General features: G+C 32.6%; 2 protein-coding genes across 5 annotated transcripts; one reads left to right on the top strand and one right to left on the bottom strand.

The window, feature by feature from the left end:
• Positions 1–949: 949 nt before the first annotated feature.
• LOC106666895 (serine/threonine-protein phosphatase 5-like) lies at positions 950–17,450 on the bottom strand. 4 transcript variants are annotated; one of them, XM_014394423.2, is made up of 12 exons: positions 17,298–17,449; positions 17,015–17,239; positions 15,692–15,933; positions 15,484–15,631; positions 14,106–14,227; positions 9,802–9,966; positions 9,159–9,264; positions 8,816–8,958; positions 7,196–7,283; positions 6,883–7,102; positions 6,381–6,462; positions 950–3,603 (listed from the first exon to the last, which is right to left on the bottom strand). In XM_014394423.2, exons 2-12 carry the CDS (start codon positions 17,106–17,108, stop codon positions 3,544–3,546), a joined length of 1,470 nt encoding a protein of 489 aa, XP_014249909.1. In that variant the 5' UTR covers positions 17,109–17,239; positions 17,298–17,449; the 3' UTR covers positions 950–3,543. The 4 variants fall into 4 exon arrangements, with proteins under 4 accessions (XP_014249909.1, XP_014249910.1, XP_024082041.1 ...); XM_014394424.2 differs by having other exon boundaries at positions 17,015–17,449; XM_024226273.1 differs by lacking the exons at positions 950–3,603; positions 6,381–6,462 and adding an exon at positions 6,617–6,789 and having other exon boundaries at positions 17,015–17,450.
• A 1,329-nt stretch (positions 17,451–18,779) lies between these two features.
• LOC106666930 (zinc finger protein 567-like) lies at positions 18,780–27,475 on the top strand. Its single transcript, XM_014394478.2, has 5 exons — positions 18,780–18,983; positions 22,385–22,595; positions 22,784–22,966; positions 24,649–24,767; positions 26,397–27,475. Exons 2-5 carry the CDS (start codon positions 22,407–22,409, stop codon positions 27,355–27,357), a joined length of 1,452 nt encoding a protein of 483 aa, XP_014249964.1. The 5' UTR covers positions 18,780–18,983; positions 22,385–22,406; the 3' UTR covers positions 27,358–27,475.
• Positions 27,476–27,826: the final 351 nt, after the last annotated feature.

Genomic DNA, 27,826 nt, shown 5'->3' on the forward strand with positions numbered 1-27,826 from the left:
AAGGCACTGCATGATACATTTGACCGCTTGCTTGCACATTTCAATTTATTACCTACTGCCTAAATTAAAAGAAGTCTTATCTGTATAAAGATACATAAATAAATTTTACAACTACAATAAAAAAAGACCATGATAATGGAAATAAAATGTTATTTTTTATTAACCAACCTCTATTTTTTTTTAAATAATATAAATAACAACATGCCAATACAATTGCAATTACAAAGGAAAAAACTTGTTGACATATGTTTTTAACCATTGAGCACATTATATACAAGTATAAAAATGCTCCCGAGAACTTAATTGCTTATTGCAGAGCTACATTGAATATAATTCAAATATAGTGGCACAATATCCTAAACAGTCTATGAGCCTCATGGAAAACTAGTTTTTTTGTTTGTTTTTTAATTAAACTTATTATATCTAAAACTTGTTATATGTATATACAAAATATCTAAATAGATAATTTCTTTTGTGTTTAGAAAAAATACTGTTACTAAATGGAGAGTTTACGCTTAATTAATTGTAACAGTATAAAATTATTAAACAAAAGGATAGGACTGTAAATATGTTGCAATGTCATGTGTGATTGATCAACAAAGCTTTTGTCAGTCTGAATCAACTGTATTATCAAGAACATGTTTGATTAAAAGCAATATTAGAATTTTTTTTAAACAGAAAACAAAAAGAGGGTCTCTATTATTAAACAGTATTAGGTAATGAAGGTTCTTGAATTTTAGTAATAAATATCTCACAGAAATACAAAGAGAACAGGTAAAACCTCAGAAAATATGTCAATTTACAAAAGATTTCGTTCTAAATTTAATATGAAGGGCAACAAAGACTCCTTAGAGAATGAATACAACTCAAGATTTTACTTTCTTCTCCAAAATGCAACGCATAAATTTGTTCCTATCATAGTCATGGACATTAATATTTATTGAACAAACAAAAATAACAATAAAAAAATTAAAATAAAATAATAAAAAAAGATTAAAATTATCACAACTTGTACTAACAAGCATTTTAAAAAGGGTTATTTCCATTACTCTGTATACTTGGCCATTTATATGTATTAGATGTTAATAATATAATATATATACATTTTATGTTGTATTTATATTATATATCTATTGTATAATATATATAATACAATGGATATATATTATATAATAACTGAAAAATGTGTTTACCAAAGGTATAACCCCATGATTTTGAACAGTAAAACATTTATTAAAACTATTTTTTGTTTTTAACCAATCTTTATAGAGTGAGAGTACCATGTTGAGTTTTTGTTGACTACAAGAAATAAATGTCATTTCAATGCAATCATAAAACAATCATCATGTTAAATTAATAACAATAAGTAAGATTGGATTAGTTAATCTGGCGATTAACAAGAATGAGCAAACAGTTGGCTGGATTTGTAATTTATTGAAAACAACTTAGTGCCAACATACTGTAAATTTTTTAAAAACAAATAATATCAAAGATAAATAAATTTTATTTGCAATTTTATTCATTTTTCTTTAGCTGACAGTATTTTTTTAGTTACAATTAATTAATTTGAAAATAAAATAGAAGTTTTTTATTTGTAACATCCTAACATAACGGAAACGTATAACTTTTTACCCATTTATTTATTTTTTAATGAATTGAAAATCTCTAACAATATAGTGCAAGATGCACAACAAAATTATACATTCCTGACTTCTACATTACTATCACGCAGTAGATATTTCCACTCTACATAAGTAGAAATATCTTCACTGATTATTCAGTCACAACTTTTTAACAGCGAAACATACCTAAAAATAGTTTGTTTGTACATTACTTAACAATTCTATACATGTGAAACTGAATGTGTAGCCTGCACAACAGGTGGAAAAACCAACAGACAGTCGGGGTAATGCATGCCTTAACAGATCAAACTAAAATTTAAAAATATGTAAAGTAGATAAGCTAACATGTTAACTAACATGCAATTAAAGAAAGAAAAGAAGAAAAAAAAAACAATAAAATTCCTTAATTTTATAGTTCAATTTTGTTCAGAAATCATTATAATGTTACAAATTTAAATTTTTCAGAAGTGAAGAATGAATTATATAAATACTATCAACATATTTATAAATGCAATGAAAATTACATCATTAAATAATGGTAAATTATTACACAACAAATTATATCATTTAATGCCACAACCATTGACAATTCATAAACACACAGCTATTTACTAATTGTGTTAAATATGAATTAATAAATTTCAACAGATTTTAATTATTTGACAGAATCCATATATGTATTTAGCGGTTACAATTGGCCGTATTAACTATTTTAAGCAATTATACTTTCAATCTAAGGTCATGGGTTTTCATCCCGCTAGTGACACTTGCTTTTTCACCTCAACCAAGAGCTTAGATTGAAAGTTTAATTGATTAAAATTTGCCAGAATATTTATACTGCTAAAATACTTATACTTTAATTAAACCTAATACAACTTAAAAACATGCTACTTGAATAAGCTTCATGTGTATCGTAAACTTTGCAAAAATAAAACCTTAGAATATTAAAATTTTCTGAAATTTCAAATGATTTCTGAAATAGTGTGTTCATTAAGGCAGTGGTAAAAAAATAAGTAGACTACGCTTACCGACATTGCATTAAAATAGAATAAATATCACTATCATTTATAGTGCAGAAATTTTTCAGCAATAATCAAACGACATTATTTCCATGCTGAATTTTTGTCTTGGTGTCTATTTTATTTTCACTGTTGGATAATGTTTGCATTTTAGCAATACATTATTTCATGATATGTCTCAATTTTATTACAAATATAACAGAATTTATAAGACAATTTCCACAATGGTGATAGTTTCCTTTTATCAGTGGCAATGTTTAGTATGACAATTGAAGAAACAATTTTAAAGATTGAAGACATTAAGTACGGTTGTGAGAATAAATGTAAAAGACCTTTAGTCTTCTCTGTTAATTTCCCCACTGTGTAAAACAAATTGATTAAAAAAAAAAAAAAAAAAAAAAATCAATATTAACAATCCACTAAAATGAGATTTTCTTCAGGGTAGTATAGATGTTTGGGTATATTTGTTGTCAGTTTTATATATAAAGTTATATACTATGACAGTTCGTCTGTCTTTTTCATGTTAGATTAAAAGGGTAACTTGAAAGGCACAGTATTGCTCCTGGTCTCCTTTCACTGGTGGTCGGACCACTGTAAATCAATGCCTGATACCACTATGAGACACAATTTTCGGAGTATCCTTCATAGAATCAAATTAAATTTTACAAAATAATGGTATTTATCATTGTTATTTATTTTAATAATTCTATTCAGAACACTGATAATATATGGCAAACCCATTAAGGCACAACCATACTTAAATCTCCTCTTTAAATGTATATTTTTAATATAAACAAACCTCTTTATTAATTTTGGACTATTTCTTAGGACTCATCAAACTTTGTTTTTTAATTATTTTGTCCATACAATTTAACTATCAGCACACAATTATAACTATATTATTAACATAGTAAGCTTAACAAGGAATTTGCATATACCATTGGGACAACATTGGGATGCTCCTGAAAAAAGAAAAAAAGGAAAACATGAATAGTATATAAATAATGTGTCTTTCTTAGTGACCTGTTGTTTCATAATTTGTTGAAGTTGTGTGTCTTGACCGCTCCTCACGACCTCAACAAATTATAAAAATAATTTTGTAATAAATTTAATATTGTCACATTAACATATTTATAACAACAACAAATTACAAAATGTAGCTTTTATCCATACTGTATCTTTGTTTCATCAGAAAATACCTTCAAAAATTTTGTTATGTAGGCTGTTAAAAATATGCAAGGGTTGTCAATATTACATTATTTTCTTTTATCAACATGTACAAAAATTTTTGTCTCTTTTTTACCATCTCTTATTTTTTACTAAATATAATGTTTTTATAATAAATAAATAGCACTTTTTACAAATTAATATCATAGATAAAATCAGACTTGAGTAGTATTAATTTGTAAAAACTGCTATTTATTTAAAAAAAAAAAAAAAAAAAAAAAACATTATATTTAGTAAAAAATAAGAGATGGTAAAAAAGAGACAAAAAGTTTTGTACACGTTGATGAAAGAAGTTTAAATATTGAATGAGAATCTAGCCCTGAGGAAGGTGAAAAAAAGCACCGAAAGCTTGGCTTAGTTTCAACACACAACATTCAATGGACCAGATCCTCGATTCTACCAAATTTCAATAGTAGCTGGTTGATCACTTTTACATCATTACTGATTTATGTAAGTTCAACTCTGAACAAGCTTGAACATACATACAAGCGTATACAGAGTTGAGTCCATCACTTCTTGCAATCCACTAGCAAAATCTACCTTTTGTAATTTACAATGAATTACTGGCAGGCTTCGAGAATCACCAACCCCTGATGTTGGAAGTCCACGGTCAGACCTCTATCTTATATATCCAGCCAGTGAGGTTGAGCTCCAGGTGCTGTTAACAGTTAGGTCAATCAGCACCCAACATAATCAGTTCCTAAATCCAAACCCACTTTTATTCACTCTTAAATACGTTCTTTCAGACCATTCACTTGGTGTGGACTTGTTATTCCTCCATTACCTTCCACACGTCATATAACCAATCTAATTGAGGGTTGATGGGATGGGGTACTTAGTATTCTGCCATCGACCCTCTTACACTACACATTCGTATATATTCATTTTCAATTCACACTAGTTGACACAACACAGTACATCTTCAATAAAACAACCGTTTCCCCCAATATTCAGAACAGTGCTCCTCCAGTTCATCGTATTTCTCCAACAAAAGCACAATGAAAGGGCAGTAACAATGTAGATGGAGGCAGGTGATTTTTGTTATTAATACATTCTGGAATGACGAAATGTACCCTTCCCCCAGAATGACACACCTCCTCTAGAAAATCCCTGCTTTTCAAAACTTGTTTTAGGGTTTTTTTTCTTTCATTTTTTAAAGTGTTAGTAGTAGCAATATAAAATTAAGACAATGTTTTCATAATACATGGGTAGGCCACACATAAATAATGAGTAGGGGTTTGCCTAATCTGACCTTCCCTATATAGAGACATTGTTCCAGAACAATGCATCCAAAAATCTAAAAGAAGCAAATTTTTACTTCCTATGTAGGATTACAAATGTCCCGTAATTGAAATTTTGCTTACAAAACTGATAGTCAATTATTTGCCCATGGTACCGAAAGAAAAATTTCACAATTTCCTAAAATAACAGGATAGTCTGGATATAGCTAATAAAGTACGATTCAGCTTGGTGCAAATTTTGGTCGTGTTATCCAGGTGATTTAGATCAAAACTTTTTGGCTTATGAGAAACAACAAAAAATAAGAGAGTATCAATAACTGGGGCATGAAACAATTCCTTAGGGAGTGGAAATTATCCCCCGGACACAGGCAATCGAAAGAGTTTGTTAAGGCGATCAAACCAGCAGAATCGAAATGGCTATTCTCTATCTCAAGGAAGGGAATTAGGAGGCTGATAGGTATCCTGACGGGCCATTGCCCTTTGAGAAGACACTTCTTCGTAATGGGTATTTTACCAGACCCCTTCTGCCGTTTTTGGAAATAAAAGAAGAAACGGCAAGGCACTAGCTCGCAGAGTGTAATAGGTATGCTAGGTCTAGATTTGAAATCTTTGAAGGAGAGGACATCACCAAATCACTCCCCCAGATAAATTGGTCCAAGATATAAAAAATCCAAATCTCCAACAAGTGAGCCGACCAAGTCCCGGACCTTTTAGGGACGGGGTACGAGTCTACCCAGGCATTTAACCCCTCGGGTCTTGGTCGCCCACCCTGCATAATATATATACANATCATATAAACAACAAAAAATAAAAATTATATAAATGATGGTTACGATCAGGATTTCGAGTATTAAACAATCATCGTCAGGTTGAAACAATGAACGTTTATTATTTCTACTCTAAAAATTTATGTGACGGGGTTTTTACCAAAAATCCTCCAATAAAAAATAAAAAAAATAAAATAACGGGGAGACAAAGGTAGATAAAAAGTAGTATCATGTTAGTAGTAGTATTAAGTATTATCTCACTAATCTCTACACAGTAGTATTAAGCTGATGTTCTGTTTTCTGTTAGTTTTTAATTGTAACTCGACATTAGTTATTATAAAATATTATTTTAAAATTGTGTCATGTTTCGATATTGTAAATTAGATTTTGAACAATGTTTATGAAATTAATGACACATTTGCCGAGTGTTTGATGCAAGTGTAGATAATAATACACAGATTTAAGATATTCACAACAAACATTAATTCTTATTGGAATACTTACGACAGCATCATAAGTAAATATCTTTGGCTCCATCGTTTTTCCTGTTAGTGAGATAAATGCTCCTAAATTGCCCATAGTATCACTGAAACACAATTTTAGAACAGTGAATTTTTTAATCCTGAGGTGGTCGTTATATCTTTGTTTTTATTATGAGTTAATTGTGTGTTTTATTTATAAATGTTTTTGTTAATAGTAAGTTCATAATGTATTTTAGTGATATTAGGTCGTTACCAATCATTTTGGTCGGCCTATCTTTACTGGATTTCAGATTTGTTTTGGCATTTTGCCATCTTCAGTGTGTCTGTGAATACATTTTAATGTTGCCATTTTGCGCTTTTGTAAGTGGTTTATTACTTTGTAACAAAATAAAAAATAGTTACTTTGCTTAGATGTTAAACACATTGTCTACCTATAGCAAAGCAATATCATAGAAAATTGATTATTAATAAAGCCGAATAAATTATTTTTTACCTAAAGGTACAACGAACTGTTCTAAACATACCAGTAGTTTGGAGCTGAGAAAACAGTAATGCATTTTCCGTCATGAGCAATTTCATACCCGTTTGTCTTTACCTCATGACTTCGAATAATATAATCTAGATTATTTTGTTTTATAAAGCTGCTGGTAACATCAGGACCAAATTGGACCCCGACTCCTCTTTTACTCAGTGCTCGTCCATTTGCAGGTTGAGGATCAGACCATAACAAATCACACATAAGACCTAGAACGAATAATTCACAAAGGTTGTAATTTCTGAGTTATTTATTTATTTTTAGCAATTTTACTGTTATCTATTTATCATTTTTTATTCTACCTTCATCTGGTGGTTGCCGATTTCTATCAATGTTTTTTATGTCATCCAGGGTTACACCATCTTTTGCAAATAGTCCACCATGCATAACCTATAAAATATAATTCAAACATAATTATAGGATTATTTATTCAGTACTACTAAAGTAGAATTTCTGCTTTTCAATTTTTTTCTTTGCTTGGATGTTTTAAATAGGAGCCGTTTTTTTAGTTGTTTCAAATTTCAACCGCTGTGCTGAAAGACCATTTTCTAAAAGAATGAAAGGAGTCAATATCAAGAGCATAATTGTCCATCTCTTAAGGTCCTATTGACTTTTTGGTGGGATATTCAAGGAATAACATTGGCAACTAGGAATAACTTATGCAAACAAACCCTTACGGCAGAGGTATACTGTGCTCAACTAGGTCATCTCCGGACAGCGTTGAAGGGAAAACGTCCAGCCCTGGTGAATAGATGTCGTGTTTCACTGTAACACCGAATGTCACCAGCTGCACTCACTCAGAGTAAAATCGCCGAGTTAAGCTGGGAACAATTCCCCACCCCCATGGAGAATGCTCTCCAGATTTTGCCCCTTCCGATTTTTAATTGTACCTCTCCCTAGACAACATAAGTTGTAAGACTTTTACAGTAAGGGGATATTTTCTGCTATTACTATTACCATAACCTTAGGAATATGTTCTAGCAAATGAAGGACATCATGTTTTGGGTTAAAAATAAAATACATTTATATTTTGAATTAGACTTTTCATCCTGAAAAGAGAAAAACTTATGCACACACTTAATATTTACATTTGTGGTGTGAGCTGGTCCCCGTCTTAGAATAAGTAGAAATAGTTGTTAAAGTAAGTTAAAGATAGTTTTAAGGAAAGACACACATATGTTGGAAATAAGGCTGTAAGTATTAATATTAATTTATAGTAAGGAAACTCGAAACAATTACTGTGAGTTATTGCGTAGCCAACCCTTGTGAGAAGGAACTGGCCATCTGGCCCAGCAGTTTTTGCTTTTCCTTTCCTATCCTGGTTGGGAAATTAGTATAAAAGGGGATGATTTGGAAAGCAAAGTAAATCGACCCAAGAACTCAGCCAACCCGAGTAGCCAGTCCAAAGCAAGGAAGTTCGAGCCATTCAGTTGAGAAGTTGAATACAGTTGATGCATGAAGCTGCAGGAAGATCATCAGGCTGGATGATGTGGAAGCTGGTATTGAAAAGCATCATTTAGGCTAAGTCTTATAAGCTCATCTCAGAGCTGGTTATGACTGTCTTGCTGTTATTATTTGACTTGCTTTGATTGTTGTTTTTACTTTTCTTAAGATGGGCTAGTGTTAGAATACAATAAATTTTTATGAATATATTTCTAGTTTATTGTATTTTTGGAATCCTACCTTACCCTACACAAAAGTAGTTAAGCATCGTTTAGAGATAAGCACACAGAGTGTTGGCGCCCACTTACGGTGGCTTACACACATCAAATACTACTGTGTGACGATAAGAAACAAAAATACAATAAAACTGGTCTCTCACTCTCACTTGCATTGAAAATTATTTACAATGCTTAACAAAACTGGCATATACTGTTAAAAATATTAAATTTAATAAAATATGGTGTCTGTTACATCCTTACCAAAACTCTATTATTGAGACAGTGGGCTAGCGGAAGCCAGTTATATACCTCTGTGAAAACTTCTACCATTTGAGATGAATACTTGGCTCTCACTTCACCTTCAAATCCATATATTTGGTTCATAGTTTGGCTTTCATGGTTACCTAAGAAAGAATAAATGTTGAACAACTAATAGTAAATTTGAATGTTACATTCATGTATATTGTTCAGAAATGAATCGACTAATGCTTGCAAGTTGTAGATGATCAAATTTACAGCTTGTGCTAAAGAAATCTACATTTACAAATCTACTGGATGAAGAACAATAAGCTGAAATATTATGCTGCTTTGCTTGATAACTTACCTCTAGACATAAAAAATTTATCTGGGTATAACAACTTAAAGCTGAAAAGCGTAAATATACACTCCACAGAGAATGAACCTCTATCAACAAAATCACCATTAAATAACTACTCACTTTAAGGAAATTTATATTCTGAAACACGTGTAAACTAATAACTAATGCATTTCAATTATTTTATTTTGTTATTGTTTTTGTAATAATTTAGACTTAAAATTTAAAAATATTAATTTAAATGTTATAAACAGAACTAATGGCAATAAAATTAAACAACTATACAGTTGATTGAACTCATAGTTAGATCATAACTGATAAAATGTTTTAATTGATTGTAGTAATCGGGGGATCGCAGTAGCCACGTGGTCAGCGAGATAGACTCTCGGCTCGTAGACCCCATGGTCGAGGGTTTGATTCCACTGTCACCCCAGCCTTTTTTTCAAGAAACCCGTCTCCCAATAACAATAATAATAATAATAATAGTTATAATAATACCAAAGTAATATTCGGAAATGAATCAACTACACTAGTGGACTTGATATACTAATATACTACAATTACAACACACTTTTATAGCAAATTTTAGTTTTATGCACAGATAAAATTTTATAAATTCTAAGCATCTGTTTAAAATCATTAAAAAGGATACATATGGATTTGTCTCAGATGGATATCCGTTAATTTTAAATATATTTAATAGGTCATAAAACTGACCGTGAATATCACCACAAACAGTAAACTTTTCGTCATCTCCAATAGATATGTTTATCAAAGATGGTTGTGTCATAAACAAGTTTTTAACATCTTGGAGTATCTAAAATAAAGTAAAAAATTAAATTATATTGTTATAATTTTAAATAATTATTACATTTATACCAAATAGATGGTATAAACTTTTGCCTTAAAAACTGGTTTTTGAAACGTTTACCAAGAGAGAAATGAGGTAGGAAAAGTTACTGTTTACGCACAGAACAACGAAACAAATTCAATTTTTTCCATGACCGAGCTTGAATGTCAAAATGCTCATATTTCAAATCAACTTTCCCCATTGAAATTAATTGAAATGAGATTAATTTGTACCAGCCCTCAACAAAACACTCTAATTTTTTATAATGTATTTATAATTAACAAATATTGTTTACAAATAAAATAAAACCAAATACATACAAACATATGTATATGTAAAGCAGAATCTAAAGAAATAAACAGATTTGGCAGAACCAATTAGCTTCTACATAGTACAAATTAATGTTTCAATCAGTTCACTTTTGCATAACTTAATTATGTGAGTTAATAACAAATTATACACACTATCAACTTATTTTAATGGATCTAAAGGTACAGCTCTATTAAGGTATTCAAGACACATGCAATTATAGAAAGCTGCTCATCAAGTACTGTTCATCCTTTAGTGAAACTTCCCACATGTTTTTAAATATTATTTTCCTCCTTTTACACTTACAATCCCCGGTCCCTTGTTTTTGTTTCCTTTTATTATTATTATTATTATTTATTTTCAAAAAAGCCAGTTTTTTACAAGAAAAAGGTCGTTATTGCCGTTGCAATATTTGCAAATTGGGTTGTCCAGAAAATAATGCAGGTTTTTGGTTATAAAATAAAAACAATTAAATAAATGATTTTAAACATTTTTATTAATTAAAATACCCTGCATCACTTTCTACACATTTCTCCCATGACATCATCTCTATACCCTCTAAATATAATTTTGAGTCTTTACTATTAATAAATTCTGTAAACACATTTTCTAATGGCTTTTGAGAAATAAATTTTATTATGTTGTAACATGTTGTCCAGGTGTCTGAAAAATGGTAATCAGTAAGAGAGAAGTCTGGAGCATAGGGAGGAATTGATTGTTTAGCCAGGATTCAAGAAGCTCTAGTAAATCAGCCCAAATGAAGCCCACCAATGAGTTGCCATCACCTTTTTTCAATGAGTTAGGGGCTTTGGAAAATGTGGTGCTGCTTCTCCTTTGTCGAGCCACTGTCCAGAACAACCGCGGTTATTGAAGAGAATCCACTTTCCATCACAAGTAACAAAGGTTTTGGCAAAGAATTGTTGCGTAAACTTCATAACGATGATTTATTTGGCAGTTGTTTAATGCATGAGGAACCGAACTTTCAAGTTTTTTCACCTTACCAGTGGCCTTAACATGGTCAGCAACGGTCGATTTACTAACTGAAAGATTCTCTGCAAGCTCTCGAACAGTTGTTCTGGCATCTTCTTTGACCAAAGCTCACAGAACATCATCATCTAGGGAAGAAATCCTTCCACGACCGTCTTTGTCTTCAAAGCTAATCTTCATCTCGAAAATTTTTTAAACCATCTATGAATGTGCTCTCACACACTTACATCACCCCAGACTTAATTAATGTTTCTGACCATTTGGGCACCAATCGGACCAAGTTTAAATTCATTAAATGAAATTACGCGCAAATCACATGTTGACATATTGGTAAAGACTGAATTATTCCCAAGTAATGAAATGCTACTGAGGTAAATAAACATTTGTTTGGAAGAGGTAAAAAGTGTTGACATTTGTACAAAAGAATAATTCATCAAATGTAAACAGTTTATTATATAGAAGGGTAATTGAAAAAAAAAATTNAAAAAAAAAAAAAAAAAAAAAAAAAAAAAAAATACTGCATTATTTTCCAGACAACTGAATACTATATTTTCTATTATGTAACTTTTGTGTATGTATATAATTAATCATACAACTGCATTACTAAAACCCTCCCATAGACAGTACCCAAACCCTTTAAGAACGGCCCCCTGTATAACAGACAAAACCACTTCTTATCTTGGGAAATTTTTCATAACGTTAGCACAAACAGTAATACTAAATTGATAGTGCGCAGATTTAACAGAATACTTTCTGAATAGCGTGCTTGTTAACAAGTGTTGGTAAAGTCAAAAAAGTATTTTTTTGTTGCAGATACTGTCCAATTAAAAAAATAATAATAATAATGTATATGTAGAAATATAACAAAATTAATCCATTTATGTTTGGTGGTCTAATTGACCATATTAATTATTTCAATTATTTTTTCTATTTATGTAAGGTCTTGGTTGAGATGAAAAAATAATAATTAATTGCAATAATTAATATGGTCAATTAGACCACTAAACATAAATTGATTAATATATAAGTAAAGAAGTTCTTAAAGAAGTATAGTAAGTAAAGAACTTCACTAACAGCTCCCTGTGGCCACTTCATAAGTTGCTGAGAATCGAATCCTGATTACACGACATTTGAAAAATGGTCAAAAGAAGGAAAATTCGAAAGGTTGTAGGTTGAGATGAGGAGATGAGGTTCCTATCCCGCTCGTAACACTAGCTTTTTCATCTCAACCAAGACCTTACATAAAAAGGATAATTAATTGATATAATAAAATTGTTTATTTTATAGTTAACATTTTTCAATTCGTACAAGTTTTCATGAATCCTTCCTCCTATGAATGTATGTAAATTTGTTTCTAACATTAAACTATTTAACAGTTTCATTTTGACCAATGAAAAAAATTTAAAAAATAAATAAATAAAAAATAAAATAAATGTTTTATTAACTACAAAAAGGAATAACAATTAATTAGATATGCAGCAACCTTATACATCTTCCCTTCAATAAAACAATTGTGTAAAACATATCCTTTGGTTCAATTGCCTAAATACAATTTAAAAGCTAAAATTCCAAGAGACAGATTTGGTTATAACGAGTATGTGTTGTATATGGTTACTAAACTGTACTGTAATATTTTAGTTTTACCTAAAATTAATAAGCTAAGCTAAAAGATTTTTTTTCTTAGGACTTTTTATCACTTTTCGTCCTCAATTTTGGTTTTAAACACCCCAAATTGCCCAGTAATTAATGATTACTCTGTATGTTGGAGCTGCAACTATCAGGTCCTCAGTATTGTCAGCAATCAAAAGAAAAAAAAATCCATAACTGCCTTTGTTTAATAACAAGCTTGCTAGGCACGACTATAACCTGAACTACTACAAAATCCCCCAGAAACTTTGCGTTAGCTGCAAGGAAAGGATGAAAATCCTTCATGCAAAGTCTTCAAATAGTGTCAACATTATTTGAAACATGTTAAATATGATGGTGACTTTGAAATAGAGGAAACTTTATGCAAAATTTCGCTAATATCTCGCAATTTGTTACATATCATCAGTGTTAAGGGGTCAAGATTAACATTTAGACAGGAGGTGGGATACTGTTCATAAAAGTTGAGCGACTGGCTAATTGAGAGTAAAATTAAAAATCCTTTGTTTTTAATTCATGTCGCTGTTTAAAACCATTTTTAATTCTGATATAATTAGTATTCAATCTCATGAGTTGTTAATTTGACATTTCACAAAGGATAACATACAAATAAACTAAGATGTAATTTACAATATGAATAAGGGCATTACTGTGTGATGTACAGCCTATTTACATTGTGATATGAAGTTTATCTAATTAATTTTATAATAAAATAAATGATCAAGGATGATATAAAAGCACCTATTAATATAAAATTATAATACTGAAGTGTGTGTTGTTTAGTGACCGTTAGGTAATGATTATTTAGAGATAGTAAGATGCAGTGTGGTGTGATGTAGGTTTGGAAAAACATTTTCTTTATTGTGTCGTTTTGATTTTTATTGAAATCAACTTCAAGGCCTGGGATATGTACACACACACGCACACACGCACACACACACACACACACACACACACACACACACACGTGCGCGCGCATGCACACCAGAGATTTCAGCACTTTAAGTAAATGTTCATATTTGTTACTTGAAGGAACTTAGTGTTTTTCTTGTATTTCAAATTGTCCTTATCCCTGATTTTTTAATAAAAAATTATATGGGATCAAAATAGTTTTGTCTCCTATTAATTATATACATTGAGACAATAAAAATAAATTTTTACATTACCTTATAAGCAAATTTTCTGTGGAGTTTTCCTTGGTTTCTGTATATCTCAATCAATTCCATGACAAATTCTTTTGTGACTTTTCCATCTTGTAGTTGTGGCCCTTTATATTCTTCTTCGATTGCTGCATTAAAAAAAAATAAAAAATAAATATATAAAGGAACAGAATCATAATTAAGCAATCTCACCATTTTGAGAACATTATTTTTCAAATATTTTTGTCTAAAAGTTTATTATATTCAAGTTCAATTCAATTGGAAACAGTCTTTTACATTTTTGTAAAGGATAGCTTTTATTTATTTACTTTTTAATTTCATATGTGAAGATTAGGTTTGTTCCAACACACCTTGAAAAATGGCAAAAAGGAGGGAAAATTCAAAAGGTGGGGTTGAGGTGGGAAGTTAGTGTCCGAGTGGATCGAGGTCACGATAGCTCAAGTGGTAGAGCAGCGGCGTATCTAGCCGAAGATCGTGGGTTCGAATCCCACTCGTGCCATTGACTTTTTTATCTCAACTAAAAACCTTAATTAATTGTAATATATTAATTGGTCAAGCGGACCACGAAATTACTGAATTTTTACTATTATTTGACTTTATTAGGTTATTTTATTAACATAAATGAACCGATAAACTAAAATTCCCTTGAAATAATCAGATTCTTATGTGAGGCCCCATTTCCAAAACTTCTGAGTGCATTTTATTTTGCATGAAAAATTAATTTTCTTACGTAGACATATTGTGGAAGAAATAGGGGCCTCATTTGAAACACAAAAATAGTCATTGTTAGTTCTCTTTCTAATTATATGATTTTTTATGTGAGTGAAATTTTTTCTTTTCAAAATGAGAAATATTAGGCAACAAAAGCCTATATTAAAAAGAAATTATTCAATTATTAATCGGGTGATGTCTGTGACATTAATCCTATTTTACTATATTTAGAGCAAATTAATTGCATACTTGAGGGTTTAGTGCATTTTATGCACGATACTTGAGAATTTTTATTGCATATAAATAAAGTAGTAAAAACTTTCCTATTTGATGAAAGCGGGAACATATCTGCACATGTCTCTGATAGCCAGACCATGGACTGTTTTGACAGTCCAAAACCGCCGACAACTTGGCCTTTAACTGTGTTGCATGAGTATGCCTTATAAAGTTTATGTTCAAATTATTGAACTATGTAATTAATTGATGTAGAAAGTGATAAAAGTGATTTTAAGTTGATAATGTTAAAATGTCAATAATGGTGTTCTTTTTATTTTTTAAAACTTTATTTTCTGTTTTTCCATTATTGATCATTTTTAGACTTATATAGGATTTGTAATACTCACAATAGAATTAAACAATAATTGACATCTGCCTGTGTTTCAACATTACTTACTCATTTTGTCAAAGTCAATGGAGTCTACTGCTGACTTTGTATAGCTTTCAACAGCAATCGCTTTTTCAAATGCAAGCTTCTTCACTAATTTGTAACACTCATTAAACTTCATTACTGCATCCTTGTCATTAGGTCTAGCTTTCATCACCTTCAAAAACAACTTATTAATAATAACGACCAAGAGGAAACAAATTTACAAAGTCCTTACTGTTTCATAATCCTTGAGGGCAAGTTTGAATTTACCAAGTGACATGTATGCTGCAGCTCTCCTGTAATAACCTTTAACATAATTTCTATCTAATTCTATTGCCTTTGTAGCATCAGCCAATGCAGAACCGAAACATTCGAGTTTTAATTGTGCTATACTTCTATTGCCGTAGTAAATAGCTTTGTCAGGGTTCAATTTAATACACATGCTATATCGGTTGATCGCCTCTTCATAACATTGCTCTGAAAAAGTAGTTAAAAATGTAAGGTCCAAAATAAAAGACAATTAAGATAATAAGAGATTATAATAAACATATAACGCCTTAAGTCAGCAGGGTTGTCAAAGAATCAGCTAATTTAAATTTATACAATGATAGAAATTTTAGACTCAAGCAAAGTATTTGTACTCACTCAAAGCATTTTCTGTGTAGATGTGTTAGTGAGTTTTGAAGAAGTGGGAAGGATGTAGGGATAGAAATCCATTTTTCTATGAGGAGTCGGCTTCTTTGAGATGAAAGGGGCCAACAGTGGAAAAAAGTTTAATGGTTTGTCGTCATGCCTGGATATTTCAGGATTATTATAGACGAGGATTATTGTGGAAAGGAGAAATAAATTGTTGAAGAATTAGACAATTAGAATTGTTAGAATGTATACTAAGGGTTACACTCCCGTCCCAGAATAAATTAGTTTTTTTCCTTTTCAAAGATTTTTAAGTTTGTTTTAATATGTTTTATGTTCATACATAAAAGTGATTTTTTTGAATTTTTTTATGTTGAGAGGTATTTTTATTTTCACACTAACCAAATATTTTAATAAATACCTGAATTATAAAAAACATAGGTGGTAATGTTACAAAAAGGCAAGTGCATTAAAAATATATCAATATTTCAAAGTGAGCTACTTTTTTTATGGAGCAGTATAAATATAATGAATGAAACCGAATTTAAAAAAATATATACATATAAAAATGAAATAACAATTCAGCACAAATAACAAAACCGAACAAATGGATTAGTGACACTGATGGAAACTGTGCTAGTTTGGTGCCAAAAAGGCTTAACGCAAATTGTAAAGTTTTTTCGTTTTATGTTTTTCAGGTGGGATTTTTGTGAGTAAAACTTTAAAAAAAAATTTTTTGCTGATGAATAAGTAATAAAATTGGCACTAGTCAATTTATATAAGGAAAGTGTTGTCTTTTTGAAGTCGACTCTTTATTTAAATACAAACCCATATAAGGGGAGAAAAAATATGTTTCCCTTGGAAGAATCTAAGTCTAAACAAGACCCTAAAATGAAGTAGGATTAATTATAAGTAAAAGTCTTACGGGCAAAGCATCTGTTGGCCTCTTCTTTGATTTCTTCGGCTCTGACTTTATTTTCGACCATTTCGACGCAGTTCTCTCCGACGGCTGGTTCCATTTCGACCGGTTCGATCCTTACTCAATCCAAAATTCCACGATGATAACAGATTTTGGAGATCTTAATCTTTGACTTTATTATCACCGGGGGAGGGGGTTTCGGTTGAAGTTCGTAACTAACTCGTTCCCTTCCTATAGGAAATAATTATCATTACAGATAGATTGGACGAACGGGCTTTGTCACATTCACCAGTGGATCTCGACGATTTGGCTTGACACGTATTTAATTTGCTAAAACTAGAAATTAGTACGGCTAAGTGCTAAAACATGCTCTCGGTCTCGTGTAGCTAGCTGCAGTTGACCTCTCCGACGGGTCCCCACTCCTTTACCTTTCGCACTACTACAGTGCTACCCTGCCCTACCGCATCCGCGCTTAAATTTTACCTCAGACCTAACCACGAATTCCTCACCACAGGTGACGTCGATTTTTGTCGTCGGAAAAGATCTCGGTTAGTTAGTGGACACGATTGAACTGAGTCCTCACAAAATTCCTTTAAAGCATACGCAAGTTCCAGTTAGAAAACGCATTGCCATTAAAGCGCTAGCATGTAAAAAAATCACATCGAAATTAGTCAGTAAATTCATCCAAAATTTCCAAAACCTAATGGTACTAGGATACAAAAGAATTGTGTGTAACGAAAAGGCAGACACACTGGTCAGAAACCATCTGTAAAACCATATATAGACCCTAAACCTATTCTTAGGATAACAAAAATAAACTGGGACGGAAAATCCACTGGAACGAAATTAACACATCTAAATTATACAAATGTAAAAAAAATAAAAAATTGACCTTGTCAGGAATCTATCTAGAAATTCTTAAATACAGTTCTGTTAAATCAATCTTCAAAAACGGAAATCGAACTGATGCGTTCAATTACAGACCCCCCATCTGTATTCAGTCTACAATAGCAAACGTTTTTGAAGCGATAGTTTAACAGCTCTTCATTTAGCTGGATGATCATACCCAACAACATGGTTTTCATCCTGGCAGATCAACTATCACAAACCATTTTTTTTTCAAGGTTCCACAGTTATGGCAATTGCAGCTGGATACCAAGTGCATGCAGTCTACTTTGATTTCTTTAAGGCATTTGATAAAATATACTGTCAACTACTTATTCACATCATTGACATGAGGTTCCATGAAACACTTCTGCCCTATTTCTACCTTTAAAATAAATAAACAATAATAATAATCGTGTTTTATTTTCAAACTTTCAATACATGGTAAACAGAAGAGAGAAAAAATAATAAATTTCTTGCCTGAAATTATTCATCTGGCGAGTTGATCAAAATTAAATTTAAGAAGATTTCTTTTTTTAAGTACATTATTAAAGCAAATACTACTGTTACTTATACTAATTAAAATATATATAAAATACGAGAAGCTTCAATGATTAAATTGAAGTAATAGGATTAATAATTGAATTCTCCTATCAAAACGTTTCTATATTTGCAACTATTAATAAGAAAATTACATAAAGCAGTGTGTTAAATTGAAAAATGCATGTCTGAGTTATTGTTATTGTAACTGGGTAAATACCCATAAATAATAAATAATTAAATAAATAAATTGCTGGATTAAAATATGACGTTCCAAACTTGACGCCCTTTCCCCAGCAAGTAGACTTCGATTTGGACCCCCCTCCCCAAGTACTGTTGCAGTCGTTGATACTTTGATAGCACTTTATCAGTCGTGTATCACAGATAAACAATTTTGTCTCTCTCTCAATTTTTTTTTGTTTTTTATTAATTTTTCATTTGCCACCTGTTTTTACCCTTTGTGAGAAGAAGAGCCGGCACCGTGACTTCGGAATGAGACGAGGCCTAAGTTAACATTCCCTCCCAGGACAACCAACTTCAAATAAGGATTGTAAGCTATTTATTTTGGATATGGATATTTTTATCACTTTCCCTCTGCAAGATTATTCAAAAATTCAGTTTAAAATCTCTGAAAAAATAAGTGAAACTAGTTGCAATTGAAATTGTAACGCGAATAAATCAATTAACCCAATACGAAAGGCTTAAAGTTAAACTTTTTTTGTACGATACAAAGTAGCTTAATTTCTATAAGTTAAAAGAGATAAAGAGAAAGAAGTATAACATTTGTATAGTTTCTGGATTGTCGAATTTTCTAGTGCCAACATTTGTTATTTTCTGTTTAACTTAACAATAAATATGATATCAAGGAAATTTGACATCCTAGGAAAGCTTTTACACTATGGTAAGTGTATAGTTTACTTACTCATTTATTTATTTTTTATCTAGTGGGAAAATACCAAAACATACAACATAAGAAATTCACAATACGTGTACAGTATGTTAAACATGTAACGACATTAAAAGTAAGAGGCGGTCTGGTGTGATGTAGGTTTCAGAAAAACATTTTCATGTTTCGATCTTTATTGAGATCATCTTCAGGGCTCAAAGTGTTTGTTTATGCCCCTTGGGCACTCTCAACACAACATGCAAGAATGGCACAATTATACAGAAAACAAACACTTTGAGCCCTGAAGATGATCTCAATAAAGATCGAAATGTTGGTGTGATAAAGAAAATGTTTTTCTGAAACCTACATCACACCAGACTGCATCTCACGATTTCTGAATAATCATTGACAAACGGTCACTAATCACCACACATTAAAAGTAAGTAAAGTAATTCCTGTTATACAAGAGGGCTTAATGTCCAACTTCCTGTTGGGTGTTGAACCATGAAGGGTCAAACCACTTTACAATACTTCTTTCGTACTATTCTCAATTGAAAAGCCATGGGCTATGCCGGGATTTGAACCCAGGACAACTAGTGTGGCAATATGAGTTGTACATCCTAACCATTCGGCCACCACGGTCCCAAAAATAAAGTCCTCCAGACAGGTGGAACTTCCCTTAAGTGTTCCATGAGGCTCTACCATTTCCCTCTTTGTGTTCTGAATTTATATCAGTGATCTTCCTGACTTATTCAGCATTGCGATTACCACCCCTATGCCGACAACTCCCAAATCTATAAGTCCTTCCATCCCTTCAATCTACATGCTATCCACAGAATTCTTGAAAATCTGAATTCCCTAACAAATGGGCACATAAAAACAACCTAGAATTAAATGCTGTGAAGTCCAAAGCCATTGTTATAGTCACCTCCTCAAATCTCTCCCCCATTCCTCCTTTCACCATCAACAACCAGCCTATTTCCTTGTGCTCCACTGTTAAAAACCTTGGGCTTACCTTTGACCAAAACCTTTCCTGGAAAACCCATCTCTCATTCAATTCTGCCAGTCCTGGCTCCTTCTACCTTTCAACACTCGTAAACTCCTTGTCTCCTCCTTCATCTTTCCCTCTTTGACTAAGCTGTGTTGCTTATGACGGGCTTTTGGATGAACAAGAAAAGCATGCGAAAAGACTAATGAAATGGTGTGTCAGATTTATTTTCAGCCCTCCCCCCCGGAATGTCCAGAGACTCACACCTATATTCATGCCTATCCTGGCTACATACCTCCTTCCATAGGAAATACTTCCTAGGCAACTTCCTTTACCAATCCATAAAATCTTGTTAACCTCAATATATTTTCCAGCTACTTCGTTCAAATCTTCTATCCACTCTCTTAACACCTGCTCTTCTCCCAGAGACCTATACCTTCCTCGTCATAAAACCTGCACATCTGTATGATCCTTCCTATCTTGAGCCAAAAATCTCTGGAATTCTCTTCCTTTGCCACTCCACAAAGCTGCCTCCCTTACCTCTTTTAAATCCATCCTGTACAAACACCTTATCTCCTGCCAAACAGAACCAACACAGAATATTATTAAGTTCTTTTACTACATAAGAAAGCTTGTTTCCCTCCTTTTAAGTTTGTAGTTTGTGATTATGATCTCACAAGACTGAATATTCTTTATTATTATTATTATTATTTTCCATAAATTCTTATTGTTGGTAATATTATTTCTATTTCGTCAAACCTTCATTAATTCAAGTGCCAGATTTATAAAACTTTTTGTTGCCTTATTGTTATTCTTAGGGGACTCTAGTCCCAGAAAAAAGTATTTTCTCTCTCTTTCTCACTCTCACACGCGCATGCTCGCACGCACACAAACACACACACACACACACACACACACACACACACACACACACACACACACACACACACACACAGAGGTGGGCTGACATCCAACTACCCTTTGGGTCTCATGGTTGATGATATCAAACCACTTTACAATACTTTTTTTCATATTATTCTCAATTAAAGCAATGGACTCTGCCAGGATTTGAAGCTAGGGCAACTAGTGTAGCAGTATGAGTTGTACACCTTAGCTAATCGGTCACCACGGTCCCAAAAATAAAGTAATTCCTCCAGAGAGGTGGAACTTCCCTTAACTTGCACTACTAACTGGCACTCACGGTGAGGGATTAAGGGACAAGGAGGTCTCAAGGCCATCATTTAATAAGGTGATGTGGCAGGTTCTCAAAATGGAAATGTGTGGAAAGGGAAGAGTGTGGAAACCTCTTTGAAGTAGAGTAGGGTTACGATGAATTGAGTGAGTGGTTAAAACTTTTGGTCAGCTTGTTGATGAAATGTTGAGGCCGTTGTAGATAGGTAGGTTAATGACATAGTCTGGCTTTGACAATTTGAGTACTTTTGATTGAAAAGATTGGATGCGAGTTAAGAAGTTAAGAGAAATAAGCCAAAGCTGGCACTCAATATGAGGTTTAAGGGTTGAGGAGGTCTCAAGGACATCATAATTTAAAGGTGATGTGGTGAGTTCTCAGAATATGAAAATCTAAGGTTTGGGCAGTAGGGTTAGGATGGGTCGAGAGGTTGATGTTAAACTTTTGGAAGAGGGATCTAATCAGTTCGTTAACAAAAGCAATGTTGAGGTTATATGGATCGTGAGGTTAGTGACATTTTGAGGTGACTTTTGATTGGAAGGATTGGATATGCTAGATGTTGGATGGTTAGGCAGAACCCCACATTTCCTCTCTGTCCAAAGTAGTCATAGTAATGGCTTTATGAGGTTAATTCAGTTTTGCCGGTCAAGACGGATTTCCATCTTAGAAGTGTTCATACTTGTCCAAGTCATGTTAAGTTGTTGTCTCTTAAGGCTTGTGCAGGGATTCCATGTCAGTTTGCTGTCTAAGTATATTAATACTAAAATTTATTGTTAACTTTTTGTCATTTTTGTTAAAAATGTACTTTTTGTTATTTCTGTTCTAAGATTGAGCTTTTTATTAATCTCTATTTCATTTTTTTAACAATATAAACATATTTTGTTTCAGATCGTCTAAATGTAAATGCACAATGGAAGCACCTCAACCAGTTTACACTACAGTCGGAGCCCCGACTTCGCCTGTCATTTATGTAGAGAATAATATTAGCTCCCTCTGTCGTCTCTGTGGAAATGTCAATGACTATTTAATTCCCCTCTTCTCTGGAGAAGGCGTTGAACATGAACTGGAATGCAAGATCAACAAGCTTTTACCTGTAAAGGTGAATTGAATATTAAAACAACCCAATTTTTTCACCCAATGATCTGTTGACGTTCAACGTAAAACACCAAGTCTTACAAAAAGTCTATTGACAATTTTTGTCCGCATGATTATTTACTTTTCATCCCCTGAAAAGGGGAAAAAACTTGCCTTTTTTTTTTAAATTTAGTTTTGTAATTTATGTTTTAGGTTTCAATATATGACCGTCTCCCAGATCACATTTGCTATTCATGCGCTTCTACAATTATTGCTTTTTATATTTTGTTGGAAAATTGCAAAGAAGTAGAGAAAAAGTTATCTTCTTTTTTCATTAGTGATATTAATAAAGAAAAAAAGGAAATTGTAGGACCAAATGAGACCTACAGTGTTGTGGTATGTTCAGCATTTATCATTTGATTTGTATTAAAAATGTTGTATGTGTTTCGGTATCATCAGTGGTGTCATTGGTTTTATCTGATAGAATGGCGAAACATTGTCATATTCAGCCATGTTGAGAACCTACAAAAAGAGCAAACCTACTTGGAAAATTCATAGATCACTCATTGAAGGTGGCAAAATGGCATCTGAAAGATCTAGGATAGATAGATCAGGAGGATCAGAAATGACCCAACTGTAGACTTCACAATGAAAAATGCCAGTATTACAGTTGAAATGAACTGAACACTAATAATACAAAACATTTTCCCATGATTATGTAGCTCTTGTTGGAGAGATACCATAGACTGTTGTTGTCTGGGCTCCCGGACACATTTCTGGAGGGTAACAAATAAGCAAAGCAGATGAGACTAAGGCCGGGACGTCCCAATCTCTGAACTTAACCACCACGATCCGGCCCCCCCTTATGCTAAAAATGAATTAAAAGAAAGTGGCAGCATCGGTGGGTTGGATCAGCTGAGAAGCTTTTGCACATCAAGAGCATTGTCACTAGATGGCCCTTGGAGGATCTCACTTATAGAAAAGAGGTCATTCTCACCTGATTAAAAATAGGTCATGTAAGGTTGACACATGGACACTTTTGGGCCAAACCCTCATATTTGTACAGTATGAAGAGAAAGGTGGATCGATGTGTCCCACTTTATTGAAGTGTGCTACACCTTGGCTCAATACAGAGAGCATTGGCATGCCGCCCATGAGAATCATGTTTGAGCACAGCAGTGAGTAGGGTCCTCTCTTCCGATTCTTGAAGGATACAGAATTGTTTTATTGGATACTGATCGTTTTGGGTCCCTAGTGTGTGTTGAGAGTGAATGAATTTATTGGCATGAATGTGTTGTGCGAGAAGACAAATGGCGGCATATTGAGTACCCAATTGGACCTCAATTAGATTAGTTACATATTATGTGTGGAGGACGACGGAGAAAAATCAAATACTCCACCTCCCTAACTGAGTGAATGGTATGTAAATAAGTAAGAATCTATTTAAGAGTGAGTGAGAGTGTGAACAGGTTTGGATCTAGGAACTGATTGTGTTGGGTGCTGAATTGACCTAGCTGATGGTATCACCCAGAGCGCAACCTCAGTGACTGTGTGGGGTAAAACCGAGGTCTAACTCCGAATTGCCAACACCCGAGGTGGGTGCTTCTTAAGGCCTGCTGGTAATTTATTGTAAATTACAACAGTGGGCATTGCCAATGGACTGCCAAAAGTGATACACTCAATTCTGAACTTGTGCGTTTGTTTGTACATGCGTGTGCAGAGTTGAGCTTACATAAATCAGTAATCATAATTATGTTATTTATGTAATATCATCTTTTTATAACATAAAAAATATAAATGAAGGGTATTTGACAAAATCAAGAAATCCGTGATTTTTTAATTTTAATTTTTGTACATACATTATTGTAGCCAGTATGGATTATTGTTAATTTTTCTTTTAATCAATTTTTTGATCAAAAAAGATTAAGAAAATTAAACTTAACATACTTATTTATCTCTGGATAGTTTTACTTTGTATATTATAAACTCATATTTGATTAGAAAAATTATTTAATTAAACATTTTTAGCATATTTGTACAATTGATATTTTTATGATTAAAAAAAAAAATATTTATAGGGCTCTTCTTACCTATGTGACGAAATAGCTAACTGCAGATCAAAAAGCATGGCTTCAAAGCAATTAAGCAACAATAATTGTGCTGACAATACTGACAGTAGAAACACACCAGATACGAGGTATTATCAATTAACTTCTCTCAATATCCCATTTTTATATTGAAAATTTAAATTTGAATTAACTTAATATTATTATTTTTAATAGGTATCAAATCTCGTTATTAATGTAAATTAATTAATAATTAATTTTGTTAATTAAATTAATATTTAGCAAATTTTTTTACACTTCATATCAATATCCCTAGTAATTAGGAATGGGTTCTATAAAAATCCAAATTTCTGTTTAAATAAAGGTGTCATGGAGAAATTATTACATAAATTTTTTCCATGTTAAACATTAAATGATTTAAACAACTTTGATAATTTCTTATTAATTTATCTGATTATACGTTGGAGAAATAGTAAAACTAATACACTAAGTCAAAAAAAGTTTATTTTCAATAATAACTAAGATATAAAAATTAATAGTTGATGGATGGTTTGACCAATAATGGACAAGTCCTGGGTGTGCCATGTTCTACCATCCACAATGGTCTACAGTGGTTTAGGGCCACTGTAAGTATCGATGGAAGAGAAGGTAGTTGTGAACCGCGATGTATGACGGCTAGAAACAATGGTGTTTTATTGCTCTTACCACACTAAGGAACTGTTATTTAACGGCTTCCTTGGTAGGTAGTCAACTCCACACGGTCCGTAATGTAAGGGTGAGCTCTAAAGCAGTCATCAGTGGGCTTTGTGAGAATAGCCTAGTCTCTAGATGTACCGCATTAGGTTTTTTACTACTAGAGAGGTACTGAGTAGTAATACGACAATTTGCAACACACGACACAATGGGAATTGGACACTCAAACAATGGGGGGTTGTTCTCTTCACAGATGAGTGCTGGCTTGTTTGTGGCAATTAAATGACCAGTACCATGTGTGGAAAAGACTTGGAGAACACTTTGCTTCATGTACCATGTGTAAGTCATAGCCTTTTCAAAGCCAGTCAGTTCTGGTATGGAGTGGAATCAACGTCGATGCCTTATCAGAAAGAACCTTTGACTTCACTAAGGTACATTGAGGAGTTCTAGAAGCGGGCCACATTTGCTCCATTTATTGGGGACAATTTCGTGTTAATGCATAATACTGCTCAACCGCATGTAAGAGTTGCCGCCCATTGCTTGAAGGATATAGGGATTTCCACAATGAATTGGCTAGCACGTTCTCCTGACACGATTCCCATAGAACACTTATGGGACATGATAAAGAGATGGGTTAGACATCAATACAATAGCCTCTAACAAGTGTTAAACAGCTTCAAACCCCTGTTGTTGAAGAATGGGAACCAAGTTATAAATTGTTAGTTAAATTTTAATCTATCATTAATGATTTTCCTGCGATTTTGTGAATTTTCTTTACAACTATCATAATTAAATAATTTTTATTAAAACTCATGAAGTTCTGATTTTTGTTTAATTTGGTTTACATTAAAATAAGTATGTTGTAATTAAATAACAAAAAAATATATACAGTTTGAAATAAACAAAAAATACAAGTGCCTGGTTTTATGTCTTTGAATGTATATTTTCAGTTGGTAAAATGCCAGAGAACTTGCTAGTGTTCATTGTAGTGTTTTATGGCAATTCAAATATCTACTTTACTTGTATAATTAAAAATAATTAATTTTGTTGTTATTAAATGTTTTCAGCCAAAAGGCACATGTGGATGAACCAGCCGACAAGAATGGACAACCGAAAGACTCTAAAAAACAGAGAAAAAGGAAAAAACGAAGTATCAGTACATGCTTAATTTGTGGCAAAGTATTTAATTTTCTAGAGTATCTTAAGACACATTTACTTATACACTCTGAAAACAGACCACATCTGTGTCATATATGCGGTGCTACATTTAAAAGGAAAGATCACGTAAACCATCATAGAAGGACTGTACATATCACCCATCGTGACGTTATCAGGGAACTTGGTGCGAAAGGCGAAGAACCGTTGACGTGTGAAGTATGCGGTGATGTGAAACCAACGAGACATGCAATGCAAGTTCACAAAAAGAAGCATAGCAAAGTTTGTTTATGTGATGTTTGTAATAAATCATTTTCGCTTTCTTCATTGCTAAAAGAGCATATGATAAAAGACCATGCGGAAGATTTATGCACTTGTAGTATCTGTGGTGATGTTATGAAATCTGGCCATTCCCTCTACCTTCATAAAAAGAAGCACCTAACCAGTTATATTTGTGATGTTTGCGGTAAAAGTTTCTCTTTACCGTCCTCGTTAAGAACTCACATGGTTGTTCATTCAGACGAAAAACCATTCACATGCGAAGTATGCGGGAAATCTTTTAAACTCAAAGGAAGACTACAGTTGCATAAAAAAAATCATGAAAATATTCGGCCTTATGCATGTAGTATTTGTGAAAACAAAAGGTTTAAAACTAAATCAGCCCTTATAGTGCATAGTAACATGCATAACGATACGAGACTTTACCCGTGTCCACACTGTACATTTAGAGCGCGGAAAAATTCAGATTTAGTTTGCCACATCAGAACGCATACAGGAGAAAAACCGTACAAATGTGATATTTGTGGAAGAGGCTTTGCTCAGGCGGGTGACATGAGAAAACACAGAACAACTCACGATAAGCAAAAAATGTGATAATGCCTTATAAACAGAAGGCCAATTTATGCATTGATATAAATGACTTATTTATTATTATTATTTGTTGTTGAACTGCATATATTGTTTATAAATTGCAGTTCATTGTATGTACATACTAGAAAATTTTATTGGATTTTGTAAATCAAAACTGGTTTATTCAATGTTTTAAAATATACAATTTATAATTTTTTGTTTAATTTATTATGGCATTTTTGCTTATTTCAATTTTAGTCAACAGATTCAAAGTATTCTTTTATTTTCTGTCTGCAATGGGTGGCGTCTGGCGCAACAAAGTCAGCAAATTTTCTCCATGTGCAAGGAATGCCATTGGTGAAGATGGTGGTGAATTTTCAAGTGGGTTGTCTAAGGCTGAAATGTTTTTATTCTTTTGACCATCACTTTGTTCATTGTCATCTTCGTCGCAAGGACTGACGATGTCAATCTCACAGTCACAATCAACAGAATC

This window comes from Cimex lectularius, unplaced genomic scaffold (genome assembly GCF_000648675.2).
Source record: "Cimex lectularius strain Harlan isolate CLEC.00 unplaced genomic scaffold, Clec_2.1 scaffold115, whole genome shotgun sequence".
NCBI lineage: Eukaryota > Metazoa > Arthropoda > Insecta > Hemiptera > Cimicidae > Cimex > Cimex lectularius.

Coding starts and splice junctions, on each gene's coding strand:
- LOC106666930 (XM_014394478.2), top strand. CDS start 22,407: ATGGAAGCACCTCAACCAGTTTACACTACAGTCGGAGCCCCGACTTCG. Junction 22,967..24,648: donor ATGAGACCTACAGTGTTGTG/GTATGTTCAGCA, acceptor AAATATTTATAG/GGCTCTTCTTACCTATGTGA. Junction 24,768..26,396: donor AGAAACACACCAGATACGAG/GTATTATCAATT, acceptor AAATGTTTTCAG/CCAAAAGGCACATGTGGATG.
- LOC106666895 (XM_014394423.2), bottom strand. CDS start 17,108: ATGGAACCAGCCGTCGGAGAGAACTGCGTCGAAATGGTCGAAAATAAA. Junction 15,632..15,691: donor CCCTCAAGGATTATGAAACA/GTAAGGACTTTG, acceptor TTGTTTTTGAAG/GTGATGAAAGCTAGACCTAA. Junction 6,463..6,882: donor TTCTCAGCTCCAAACTACTG/GTATGTTTAGAA, acceptor ATTGTGTTTCAG/TGATACTATGGGCAATTTAG.